This window comes from Rattus norvegicus, chromosome 9 (genome assembly GCF_021556685.1).
Source record: "Rattus norvegicus strain SHRSP/BbbUtx chromosome 9, alternate assembly SHRSP_T2T, whole genome shotgun sequence".
Taxonomy (NCBI): Eukaryota; Metazoa; Chordata; class Mammalia; order Rodentia; family Muridae; genus Rattus; species Rattus norvegicus.
Window position 1 is genome coordinate 103,902,693 of NC_141542.1, and position 12,982 is coordinate 103,915,674.

Consider the following 12,982-nt stretch of genomic DNA (forward strand, 5'->3'; position numbering starts at 1 on the left):
CCTAGTGTCTTCTTCAGTTTCCCCTGCCCCTGTACTTGAAGATGCTCCCCATAGGGGTCCTTCACCTGCATTAAGTTTACTGAGATACTTTGTGAGGTAATTGTTAATGAGATTGTTTCCTTGATTCCTTTCTTAGAATATTTGCTACTAATATATATGAAGGAAACCAATTTTGTATGTTAGTTTATATCCTACCGTTTTGATGAAAATGTTTATTATATTTAACAGTTTTCTGGAGGAGCCTTTGTCGTCTCTCATATACAGAACGATATCATCTGCAAATAACGATGCTTTGACTTCTTCCTCTCCTATGTCATCTACTCTATTTCCATCTCTTGTCTTGATGCTCTAGCCAGACTTCGAATACTATATTGAATAGGAATGGGAAAGGAAGGCACCTTTGTTCGCCGTGATACAAAACCTTTATTGTGTTGACATGAGTTCCTCCTGTTCCTAGTTTCTTTGGGGCCTTTGTTGGGAAAGGATGGTACAGTTCCCCCAAACCTTTCTGGTATCTGTTGAGGTGTTCATGTGATTTTTTTTTTTATCCTTGAGTCTACTTATGTGATATACTGTATTTATTTTATTGATTGCCCTAGGTCAATCCAAATTTGCACACTGGACTGAAGCTGGTGTGACGATGGTGGATGACCCTTTTGATGTATTCTTGACTAAACTTGCAAGTATTTTATAGATAACATTTATGTCTATGTTAATAGGCAAGCTTGGCCTTTAATTTCCTTTTTGTGGCTGTAGTCATGTCTTTATCTGGTTTTGTATCAGAGTAATACTGATTTTCTGAAAAGACTGATAGTGTCCCTTCCCTTTCTGATTTAGGGAATAGTTGGAGAAGTACAGTGTTTATTTTTCTTTGAAAGGCTGGTAGAATCCAGCTGGGTCCTGGTTTATTTTTTGTTGGGAGAGTTTTAATCCTACTTCAGTCTTGCTGCTAACTGCGGATCTGTTTAAGTTGTTTCTCTCGTTTTGGTTTACTCTTGATGGGTTGTCTCCCTCTAGAGGTTCTACTGCTTTTAGATTTCCTAACGTGGTACAGTATAGGCTTAGAAGTTAAACCCGATAATCACTCATGGCTTCCCTTTTCTCTCTAATTTCATTAATTAGGTCTTCCTTTTCTTTGGTTAGTTTGACTCAGGATTTGCTTATTGTATTTTTTTTCAAAGAACAAAGTTTTTGTTTCATTTATTGTAATTTTTAAAAATTATTTTTCATTTATTTCTGCTCTGAACTTAATTCTCTCTTACCATGTACTAATTTGTGTCTTGGTTTATTTCCATTTTCAAATACACTAAGTGTACCCATTGTGTAACTGGGAGCTCTTTAATTTTTTTTTTAGGGTAGCTATACACTTGTAGGTATAAACATCCCTTTTAGGGCTGCTTTCCTTGTGTCCCATTGGTTTTGGCAGTGTGTCTCCTTTTCCGTTACATTCTAGGAATTTTTAATTTTCCTTATTGGTTTTCCCAGTGACTTAGTAATCATTCAGTGCTGTGTTGTTCAGTCTCAATGATTCTGCATGTGTTCTCTTGTTTCTCTTGCTGTTGATTACTTGTTTTATCCATTGTGGTTGGGTAGGATACCAAAAATCACTTCAGTTTTCCTACAGAAATTAGGACTTGCTTGGTGTCCTATTACATGAAGGTTCCAGGGACTACTGAGAACATTGTGCCTTCTGTGTTTGGATGCAATGTTTTGCAAATGTCTATTTCATCCATTTGACCTCTGATGCCATCTAGGTGATATCTTTTTGTATTTATTTTTTCTGGGTATGCTGACCTGTATAATGGTGAGTGTGGGCTACTGAAGCCCCCCATTACTGTGCTGGGATTAATCTCTGTCTTACACTGTTTGCCTTATGAAATGAACTCTGACGGTCTCTAGGGGGCAGTAGCAAATCACAGGGGTTTGTTACTAAAGAGCTGATAAGAAAAGTTGTTCTTTGGTATCGAGGCAAAAAGTTAAGGCCAGGCCTGGCGTGGGTTTCTTTGGCAATGATTAACTTAAGGAGGGTACTGTGTCAGGTGTGGACTTGGGAATAAGAAGATAGGAAATAACTTAAATGACATAAACATGTAAGCACATTAGACTGCTGCGGACTTCTCCAGCATCAGCCATGGGAATCCAAGGGTTCCTGCAGAAACTCTCAGGACTGCTGCTCCTGCTGTGTGCCCCGCCCTGGGCTGAAGGTGGAAAGGTGCTGGTGTTTCCCATGGAGGGCAGCCACTGGCTGAGCATGAGGGATGTCGTGAGGGAGCTCCACGCCCGAGGTCACCAGGCTGTGGTCCTGGCTCCAGAGGTGACTGTGCACATCAAAGAAGAGGACTTCTTCACCCTCCAAACCTACCCTGTTCCATACACCAAGGAAGAGTACAGGCACCACTTGCTGGGCCACCTTCAAAATTTTTTCGAAACTGAATTTTCTCTGAAGTTAGTTCTACAGAGAATGGCAGCTGTAAATAACGTATCAACATTCTATGTGAGATCTTGCAGGGGTCTGCTGCATAACACAGCTCTGATCCAGAGCCTGAACTCCAGCTCCTTCGATGTGGTTTTAACAGATCCCTTTTTCCCCTGTGGGGCAGTGCTGGCCATGTACCTGCGTGTTCCTGCTGTGTTTTTTCTGCAATCCATGCTCTGTGAACTGGAATTTGAAGCAACAAACAGTCCAAACCCTTCTTCTTATATTCCCAGGTTACTAACATTGAATTCTGACCACATGAGCTTCCTAGACAGAGTGAAGAATATGCTTTATCCTGTGCCATGGATGTATTTATGCCATGTTAATTATGGCTCTCTGGCGAGACTTGCGTCAGACCTTTTGCAGAGGGAGGTGTCCGTGGTAGAGATCCTCAGACATGCCTCTGTATGGCTGTTGAGAAAGGACTTTGTGTTCCACTACCCCAGGCCCTTCATGCCCAACATGGTCTTCATTGGGGGCATAAACTGTGCCAACAGGAAGCCACTGTCTCAGGTCTGTATTTAGTCTTTGTTCAAATGAGTTTCCAGCAAGATTGTGTTAAAAACAAACGAAACAAAAAACAAACAAAACTAAAAGTACTCTGAATTGCTCAGTTACTCACTTTTTTGGGGGTTTCTTTCTTCCTTTCTTCCTTTCTTTGGTATTTGACTGTGGTGAGTTAAATTCTTATGGCGTTCAGAGTTGCTGCTTCGGGTTGTCAGTGGTCACTGAGGACTGGGAAGCAGTACTCAGGGCCTCTGCTGAGGAGAGGTGGATGCTGGCACTCTACTGAGTCTACCCACCAGCAGACGATGTCTTCCTGGAGATGAGATTTCCTGAATCGGGGGAGGACCAGAGAAGCCGAGCTGAAAGAGGACCCATCACAAGGAGTGTTTTTCTCAGACAGAGGACCTAGCAAGTGGCAGTTGTTGACTTGATAGTCTTCAGTGATGTCCTGTGGGAAGGGGCGGTGTGTGCTCACCAGAGACCTGGTCGCTCAGTCAAAGTGGAAGCAGTCTCATGGTTCTTTTCCTTTTATAGGCTGCCCGCCTTGGAACAAGCCACATTTCAAGTACCCCGTGGTCACGTGATTGTTCATGGTCACTGTTTGTGAATGCTCTGGGGCACACTCGAGTTTCACATTTTCCTGTTTTGTGTATCAAAACCTGTGTCTGAATCTGCCGAGACCCCAAGCGAATGTCTAGTGCTGGTACTTGCTTAAGTCCTATTTGCATTTTAATGGTTTCCCCTGTATGTGTATGTGGCACTTTCAGTGGTGAACTGAGGTTAGTAGTATTTTATCTATTACTTATAGATAAAACATATAGCTTTTATCTTATCACTAAACAACATGTATTCAGGTTAGTGAATTCCTCAATCTGGAAGTTCCTGTCTAGGGAATAAATGAAAGGCGCAGTCTCAAAGTTTTATTCTGACTTCCATGCACAGCAACCCTAACCCTCCCTGACTGGCCTCTGACTGAGGGATCTACAGATCCTGTGTGCTTCTTCAACACATCACTCAGTCCTTATTCTTTCTATCTATTACATGGTACTCATTGGTACACTTTGGCCTTAGGATCTGATATTTACGCCTTCTTAATGACAGTGGGGAGGTTCATGAGGTCTTATGTAAAAGCTTCTTCTCACTGCCAAAAATCCATCATAGATTTGGGACTCGGTTAGGGCCAAATACTAGCATAGTATGTCCCTGACCAACATGGAACCTTAAGGGGTTGGAGTAAAATTGTAGCCTTCAGCCTTCAGAGACACACATTTTGATCCTCCAAGACAATGAATTACTAAATATGAGTTTTTCAACTGCTTCATCCATGTCTTTAATTTTATGACCATTATATATAGGAGAGGAAGCCAGAACTTAGAGTTGTTCTGTGGGTTTCCATAGAAAAGATATACTAGATTTTCACTGCATATAGATGTCAGAGACTGAAGACCCATAACCATATAGAGAAGTGCTAGAGACACAAGGACAACCCAGAGAAAAAAACCAGAGCAATGGCTTGTGAAGAGAGAAGACTGGAATCTTTTTTCCCTGGAGCTTTCTTGATACTAAAGGGATATATAAGATCCTAAGCACTGGACATCGGTGGCACAGTGGAAGCACCATACACAGGCTCATATGCCTAGTGCTTGAGTTGCTTCTGAATGAAGATCTCTATCTAGGTCCTGTCTGAGTACACAGGACAGGAACATAAACATGCAGTAGATTAGAAAACTGTAAAAAAACAAAAACAAAAACTGCTTAGCACACCTGAGACAAATCTCCAGAGGCAAGAACAGGTTGCCTCTCCTATGCAAGGTTCCTGTACTGGCTGGTCTTGTGTGTCAGCTTGACACAAGCTACAGTCCTCAGAGAAAGGAAATGCCTCCATGAGATCCAGCTGTAAGGCATTTTCTTAATTAGTGATCAATGAGGAGGGCCCAGCCCACGGTGGGTGGGGATATTCCTGGGTTGGTAGCCTTAGATTGTATAACAAAGCAAGATAAGTAAGCCATAGAGGTAAACCAGTAAGCAGCACCCTCCATGGCCTCTGCGTCAGCTCCTGCCTCCAGGCTCCATCCTTGCTTGAGTTCCTGTCCTGACTTCCTCCAGTGATGGGCTGTGATCAGGAAGGGGACGCCAGAAAAATCCTTTCATCCCTAGTGTGCTTTCTGGTCACGGAGAGCAAGCAACCTCTTTGCTGGTCTAAGCTGCCTTATCAATGCTCTCTGTTTTATAACTCAGTGAGTGCTTCGAGAGAATGCTGAGAGAGCTACCAAGTATGTCGTGCTTAATGGAGAGGTTACAACGGGTGCCCAGTCATCAGGCACTGCTCAATGGCATCCTGCTGACATATGATAGACAGAAAAGGATTGCGCAGATGGTTATTGTGGAAATCGGAGGAGGAGAAGGGTAGTCTGTGAGGTTCATCAGAGAGCAACAGCAGATGACAGGAGTCTTTCTAGTGGACAAATGATGAGGTCTGTTTTCTCTGAATAGAGCCAGAAGGTTAGGACATTACTGAAGGCCAGACATGGATTAATTATGCAATGATTCAATTGAAGGTGAGCATTGCACCTACCAATGACATGCCATAGTACAAAGTCACTTGGTGGTGATATAAGATAGAGAAACTCCTTGGAGACAGAGACAGGCAAGGAAAATCCTCTGCTCTTGGCTCCTCTGGACATGGCCATGGGAATCCATGGGTTGCTGAGAGGGCTCTCAGGGCTGTGCTCTGTGTATTTTCCTGCTCTGTGCCCTGCCCTGGGCTCAGAGAGGGAAGTTTCTGGTGTTTTCCACGGAGGGCAGGCCACTGGCTGAGCATAAGGACCATTGTGAGGGAGCTCCACACTCGAGGTCACCAGACTGTGGTCCTGGCTCCAGATGTGTCTGTGTACATCAAAGGAGAGGACTTCTTCACTCTCTTTTCTTTCACTCCTCTGCTTTGCCTTGTACCTGGTAAGAGCAGCAACATAGGCGCATTCTCTTCCCTCACTTATTCATCATCATGCTCCAGGACTGTCTTGAGTTTGTTGCTCATAGATTCCTGCTCTCTCTCTCAGTACTCACTGTTATTCCCTCACTCTCCAAGGCTATTTTGGCCTCATAGAGTCTCCAAGTAGTGAACATATCTAAATTAAAAAACTTTTCACGTCAAACAATATCCCAGGCTTTGTGTAAATATTCTTTCTTTGTTCCTAAGTGGAGGAATACAGGCAAAGGCTAGCAGGGAAGGTCCTCTCCTCTGGGCTTCCCTGGACATGGCTTTGGGAATCAGGTTGCTGCTCCTGGTCTGTGCCCGATCCTGGGGAAGGTTCTCATAGTCCTCATAGAGGGCAGTCAGTGGCTGAGCAGGACCACCACTGTGAGGGAGCACCCTTCCAAGGCCACGAGAGACAGTGGTCCTTGCTTCTGACCTGACTCTACATCAGAGAAGACACGTCTCCTTGAAAACCCATGACATTCCGAGGAAGAGTAGATATCATTTTCTAGGTTAATTTGTATCTTTCTTTGGAATGCAGTATGGGTACCTTTAAAAATAACAAATATGAAACAATGTGTCAACATTCCCTAGGAGGACTTGTGTGTGTTGGCTGCACAATGAGACTGGCCTGACACCTTTGGTTTGGTGTAGACAGACCCTGTTTGTCTGTTTTTGTTTTTTTCCATTTGCAATGTTCCTGGGTGTACCTGCTGTGTTTTTTTACTCCATTTTCTGCATCCTGTGAAATGGACTTTGAAGCCACAGACTGTTTAATCCCCCTCCACCTCAGTATATTCTGAGGCTACAGGCAAGGCTTTCTGACGGCAGGAGCTTCCTGAAAAAGGTTAAGAACATGTTGTGCCGGGTTGGGGACTTAGCTCAGTGGTAGAGCGCTTGCCTAGGAAGCGCAAGGCCCTGGGTTCGGTCCCCAGCTCCGAAAAAAAAGAACCAAAAAAAAAAAAAAAAAAAAAAAAAAAAAAAAAAGAACATGTTGTGCCCTCTGACCTTGAAGCCCACGTCATGTATTTTCATTCCTTTTGAGAACCTCACCTCTGAGCTTTTCCAGAGAGATAAGTCCTCGGTGGAGGCTCTCACCCAAGCATTGGTATGGTATGGCTGTTCCTAGGGGACTTCCTGTTCAACCACCCCAGGCCTATCATGTGCAAGGTGGTCTTCATTGGGGGCATAAACTGTGCCAGCAGGAAGACACTCTCTCAGGTTTGTATTGGAACCATAATTTATCTACAGTATTCTGGGTAGGGCGAGTTTTCTAAATAATCTCCTTTGCATCTGTTCATTCTCTCCTGACTTCTCCAGGGACCTTTACATCTAATTCTTCAGGATATCTACAGTTGACATTTCAGGGTTGTAGTGGTCACTGAGGGAAATGCAAGGCACTACTGAGGATCTGGACTGGGCCTGAGGCCCAGCAGTGACTCCCCCAACACTGCTTCCTTGTCTGGGCACTGTCTTTGTAGAAGTGAGATTTTTCTGAAGCTGGGCAGATGCAGAGAGACTGAGCTGTGTCCTGCTCCCTCCAATCTTTTCCTTTTATGGGCATGGCTTGGACAGGAGTGGCTGCTGCCTGGCCTCAGGTAACTCAGCATAGATGGCCATAGAAGGGAAGAGGTGGAATTTGACATGAGGTGAAGCTTGCAGGGACGTGGCAGGTGTAGGAAGCAGATTCAGGAAAAGAAAGCAGGGAGCTAATTTGGGGCTGGGGCTGGGGAGAAATTGCATAGGATTAATCTGAACTCCTGCCGTGTATGAGAGGTGCAAAGGCTACAGTGTGGTAGCAGCACATCGGAGGCCAGTTACAGACTACTTGCTGCACAGAGACCTCTCAAGTTGAACAGCCACGGGCAGAGTGACCCATGTGCGGGGTGGTGAAATGTGGGGGAACTCAGGAGCTCACCAGGTAGAGAGTGGAGCCCCAGGGCATGTAGAGGCAGGAGGTGGCAGTGACTGCCTAGCACTTGGTGAGAGGAGCAATTCCCCAAGGCAGGGGCATGTACACAGTCCCCACAGCTGCAGTCCTGCCCCCAGCTGCATCTTAAGTTTGCTTTGCCAAATTGACAACCGAGCACAGCACCCCACAAAGATCATGGCCCATGATATTGTGGAGAATCCAGCCTTGTAAGAATTTTGAGCTATCAAAGCTGCCAAATGGAACCTGATCAGGATCCACAGGAGGCAGTGAAGACCCAGATTAGTGTACACCCAGGTCCTTTAAAGGAGTGCAGAAGCGTGCAGCCCTCAGCATCTAGAACAGAAATTTGACATCGGCCAGACATTTGCAATACTTTGTCCCTGGTCATTACAGTTATATCACAGTACAGGAAATGCACCCATCTGGAGATCCAGCAACCTCTTCATTTCTCAGAGATGACTTAGTAGTGCTCTGTGATGGACTGGAGCAACTTGCGATGAGAAGAGTCCTGGAAGTGTTTCTGAGTACATCACCTCTAGAGAGGGCGCAGAAGGCACCAACTGTTTTGGTTACTTTTCTATTGCTATGAAGAGATGTCATAACCAGGGCAACTTATTTTTTAAAATCACTTAATTTGGGGGGGGGTGGCGTTTAACAGTGTGAGCTCTGAACTCTGAGCTCATGGCAGCAGGCAGACAGGCAGGCTTGGCACTGGGGCAGTAGCTGGGAGTATATATCTTTTTCAAAGAGAGGAGGCAGAGAGAGGAGAGAAGAGGGGAAGAGAGAAGAGGGAGGGGAGGGAGGGAGAGAGAAAGAGAGAGAGAGAGAGAGAGAGAGAGAGAGAGAGTTTGGCATGGGCATTTGAAACCTCAAATCCCACTTTCAGTGACACATCCTCCAATAAGGTCATACCCCCGAATCCCTCCCAAAACAGTTCCACCACTAGGGAGCAAACACTCAAATATATGAGCCCTCAGGGGCCATTCTCGACTGTCAGGCTCCTCTCAGAGCTCAATGGCTGACGAAGAAGTGACAAACTCAAGTGCGTGTGCAGAACCTTGGTCTGGATATAGGAGAAGCAGGTGAACTCTGAGGTTCACTAGAGAACAGCCCCGGGTCACCCGAGTCTTACTAGCAGAGAGATGATTAGAGTAGAGGCAGAAGTGGGTAGGACGGTAATCACGGCTGAACATGGACGTACTCTGTAATGATTAACAGAAGGAGGGCACTGGGGCACACAGTGACAGGATGAATGTCAGGGAGCATGGAGATAAGATGATTAAAGTAGGGCAGGGTTCACAGCCTAGTAAGATGGCTCCATTACTATGGCCTCCTAGAAGGAAAGTTCCAGAACACAGGCTGCCCACGTAAAGCTTGTGTGACTGTTGGCTTTCATAGGTGTGACATAGCATACATATCTTCAAAACATTTTAAACCACGAGTGGAATCCCAGCTAGTGTCATATCTGGTGAGATGGCTCCGCAAGCAGAGGTGCTGTTTCAAAAGTTTTCAAGACGATCTCTCAAGTCCAATCTTTGCTGCATGCTTCGTCATGATTCTAGCTACTTTGTCTCTTTGTGAGCAGAGCTGATGGTACCCACTAGACCTAGTTTACATACATACCGTTTCTTAAGACTTGGTATCTGGCTCCCGCATGTTTTGGGGCTCCCAGCACAGAGCAGACACTCACAGTGGGGGTGAGGCATCAACATTACCCTGCTGTTGTCTTCCATAGCGTCCTCCAAATCATGTGTACGCAGGAGGTGAGTACTGAGCCTGGGCAGGAGTGGGGTCCCTCCTCCAGGAAGTGTCTTCCTCTTCCACTTGATGTGTTTTGGGGAATGTTCTTTCTAATGCTGAGAGCAATAGCTGAAACAGTAACCACAGATTTCAGGTTCTGACCTCTCAGTAGACCTGTTCCCTCTATCCTCTTCCTTTTATGGATATAGTATGGACAGGAGTGGCCAGTGCCGGGCCTCAGGTAACTCAGCAGAGATGGCCATAAAAGGGAAATGGTGGAATTTGACATGAGGTAAAACATGCAGAGACATGGCAGGTATAGGAAGTGCACACAGGAAATGAAAGCAGGGAGCTAATTTTAGAGGAGAAACTGCATAGGATTTATCTGGACCCTGCTTGAAAGGTGAAATGCAAAGACTGTGTGTGTGCGTGTGTGTGTTTGCATGTATATATGTGTGTGTGCATGTGTATGCATGTGTGTGTGCATGTGTGTGTATGTGTGCGCGCGCACGCGCGTGCACATGTTATTGCATTTATTTCAGACTTTAAGGGCACTGAACAGTATCCAAAGCCACTTTTATATCCCAGTTTGTGAACTCTCTATCAAGGTTTAAGAATTCCTTGTGCTTTGATCCCTCCCATCTGTTCTGCTTCTTTCTAATCTTACTCAGTCCGTACCAATAACCATGGAGCAGCAGTATTTTGTGCTGGACTTTCTCAAGGCCACCATGTCATAAAAGCTTCTATATCAGACACAAACTGTGCTCATATAATTGGCTTGTTCAGTTGTATAGCATTTCTAGCCCCAATATTCTTGTTTCCCATTTTATTTTAAACTGCTCAGTGTGAAAGCTGCCTTTTGTCAGGCTTTAATCAGTGGCCCCTTTGTGGAAACGGAGAGGTTTACATAGCCTTAGTGAAACAGTTCTTCCTATCAACAAGTCCTGCCGTAAATACAGAACCAAGTTGCAGCTAAGGTCATTCCTGACATCCCACCAACCAACCTCAAAATCTTAAGATATGCACTTAAATAGTTTGCCCTCGACCATCAGAGAAAGTGTGGTTCTGGTAACATAACCATGCCGAGATTAATGCGGACTTAAGCCATCTAGTAAGTTATGACTCGATACAAGTGCGATAAAAACTAAGAATTCTAATTTTGCCAGGTTTCACTACTTTTAAAAAGGCAAGGTTTAACTTCTAGCCAAGATTGGATGCATGGTCAACTATTCAGATATCGGCAGCATCTGTGTACAATTAAATTATTTCAAAGTTACTTAAGAATGGTATGAAAGGATTCATGTGTTTACCTGGACGTGCACACTTCCAGCCCAGAGCAAATTCAAGGATCACAGCGCCGCAGTAAACATCATTTCCTAGCTCCAGGAAGTAGTGGCTTGCCTAGGCATCGGTCATCGTAAATACCCAAAGCACTGTGCACATATGAACACTTAGAAGTAGAATGGAAAACAAGAACGTGAAGGGCAGTCTTTGCCATGTGCCTCTTCATGCTTCTCATTATGCTACATGCTACACTCGTGGCACATGGTCAGCAGAACTAGCAGCAGTCCTTTGACCTAGTTTATATGTAGAAACACTGCTCAGACTTGGTATCTGGCTCTTATATGCTTTAGGCCTGTGAGCCCACTTCCCGCCCTCACATCGAGGGAAACCACCAACGTTGCCTTAGTTCGATTTTCACCAGCACAGGTACACGGGAGCTGCACAGCGAGTCTGGGAAGCAACGCCTGCCTCTTCTACTAGAGGTAGTGCTGGGAGTGTCCGTCCGTATTCAGGCTGGCAGCAGCGCCTAAAGCAGCAAGCACAGGTTCAGATTGAGTTCTCAGCCACCTGCTCCCTCTGTCCTCTTCCTTTTATGGGCATGGCATGGACAGGAAAGGCTACAGCCTACACCTGGGTAATTCTGCATAGACAGGCACAGAAGGGAAATGACAGGGTTTGCCTTGAGATAAAACATGCAAGACGAGGTGGGTGAGGGACAAAGAGGCCTTTGGAAGAGAAAGTGCAGAACACTTTTCTAAGTGCCTACCCACCCTCCATGAAAGGGTGAAATGCAGAGGCAGATTGTACAGGGCAGCAGTGGCACACGGGAGGCATCTTGCATATCAATATCTGCTGGGGCTGTTCCCAGTCTGGATCTTCAGAGGGTAGCTTCTCTCCAGAGGAAAGCCTCAGCCTGGCCATCATGGCAGACTGACACCAATGTGGAGAGACAGAATGCTGGACAACCCAGGGGCTTGCCCAGTAGAGTGTGGAGCCCCAGAGCTTGTAAGGAAGGAGGTGGCAGCAATTGCTTATCACATGTGGGAGGAATTTTCTGAGGCAAGGCTAGATTCATGGTCTTGTACACAGTGCCTACCACCAGAGTCCTGCCTCCACCTGGGCCTCAATTTCACCTTTTCTTGAATTTCAGTCCAGTGTCCCCAGAAAATTGTAGCCCATGCTTTGTGGAGAATCCCATCCTTATCAGGATTCTGGTCTGGCATGGACTGTAGGAGAAGACCTGATCATAAACCTCAGAATGTAGTGAAGACTCAGATTAGTGTTCACCTAGGTCCCTTAACTGAGTGCAGGATCCTCGGCATTCAGAAGAACAGAACTTGAGACAGAGCCAAATGATTGAGCAACCTGTCCCCACCCCCACCCCCCACAAGGAGATCAGCTTATGAGAAGGAGGGATCCTTTCAGAATTCACTCTGTATCAGTGACTAGGCTGGTATTGTCCTAAAGTGTTTTACAAAGCTTCAACTTCATTCTGTGGAGTGGTGACAAGATTCTCAAGAGACCTTACAGCAGAAGCAGATCCTAGGATCTTGAGATCTTTGCCAGCACCTTCAAATCGTGTTCCCTGATCCCTCTGTTCCTGGCACCCTGAAGAGTATGAGTCATGGCAAAGGGATTTCCTCTTTGGTTTGGCCAAGCTTGGTTTGCATTGTTCTGTAGCTGTGATGCATTGATTGACACCCGTGAATCAGAGGACTTTAACTCGCTACCATAAAAGGACTTATCCAGCAGAGAGGTCATGTGGGAGACCAGGGTACAGGCTCTCTCAGAGCTCATTGGCAGTCTAGGTGGGAAAGAAATGGGTGTTCAGCGCCTTATTTGGGAATTGTAGGAAAACTAGAGGTGAACTAGTATGCCCGAGGAAAAGAGAAAACTGTCACAGGAGTTTTTATCAGACAAGAAAAGCACAGCTTACGTGTCTGTGGGTGGAGGCAGGCAAAATGGGAGAATATTATTAACTTAAGGGCACTATTAACCAATGGAATTCAGAGTGCGAAATGGCCCGGTGATAAGAAAATGAATAAACCTACATAGGCAGTGTGTG

General features: G+C 45.4%; 6 protein-coding genes across 7 annotated transcripts in view; all 6 read left to right on the forward strand.

Moving 5' to 3' along the window:
- Ugt1a9 (UDP glucuronosyltransferase family 1 member A9) overlaps positions 1 to 12,982 on the forward strand; it is a 111,259-nt gene that overhangs the window by 80,923 nt on the left and 17,354 nt on the right.
- Ugt1a8 (UDP glucuronosyltransferase family 1 member A8) overlaps positions 1 to 12,982 on the forward strand; it is an 81,245-nt gene that overhangs the window by 50,909 nt on the left and 17,354 nt on the right.
- The window catches only part of Ugt1a7c (UDP glucuronosyltransferase 1 family, polypeptide A7C), a 68,804-nt gene that overhangs the window by 38,468 nt on the left and 17,354 nt on the right, over positions 1 to 12,982 (forward strand).
- Positions 1 to 12,982, forward strand: part of Ugt1a6a (UDP glucuronosyltransferase family 1 member A6a) — a 61,316-nt gene that overhangs the window by 30,980 nt on the left and 17,354 nt on the right.
- The window catches only part of Ugt1a5 (UDP glucuronosyltransferase family 1 member A5), a 46,272-nt gene that overhangs the window by 15,936 nt on the left and 17,354 nt on the right, over positions 1 to 12,982 (forward strand).
- Ugt1a3 (UDP glycosyltransferase 1 family, polypeptide A3) overlaps positions 2,132 to 12,982 on the forward strand; it is a 28,205-nt gene continuing 17,354 nt past the window's right edge. The window contains 1 exon segment of the mRNA NM_201424.2: positions 2,132 to 2,989. Within this exon segment, the coding sequence (NP_958827.1) occupies positions 2,132 to 2,989 (858 nt within the window).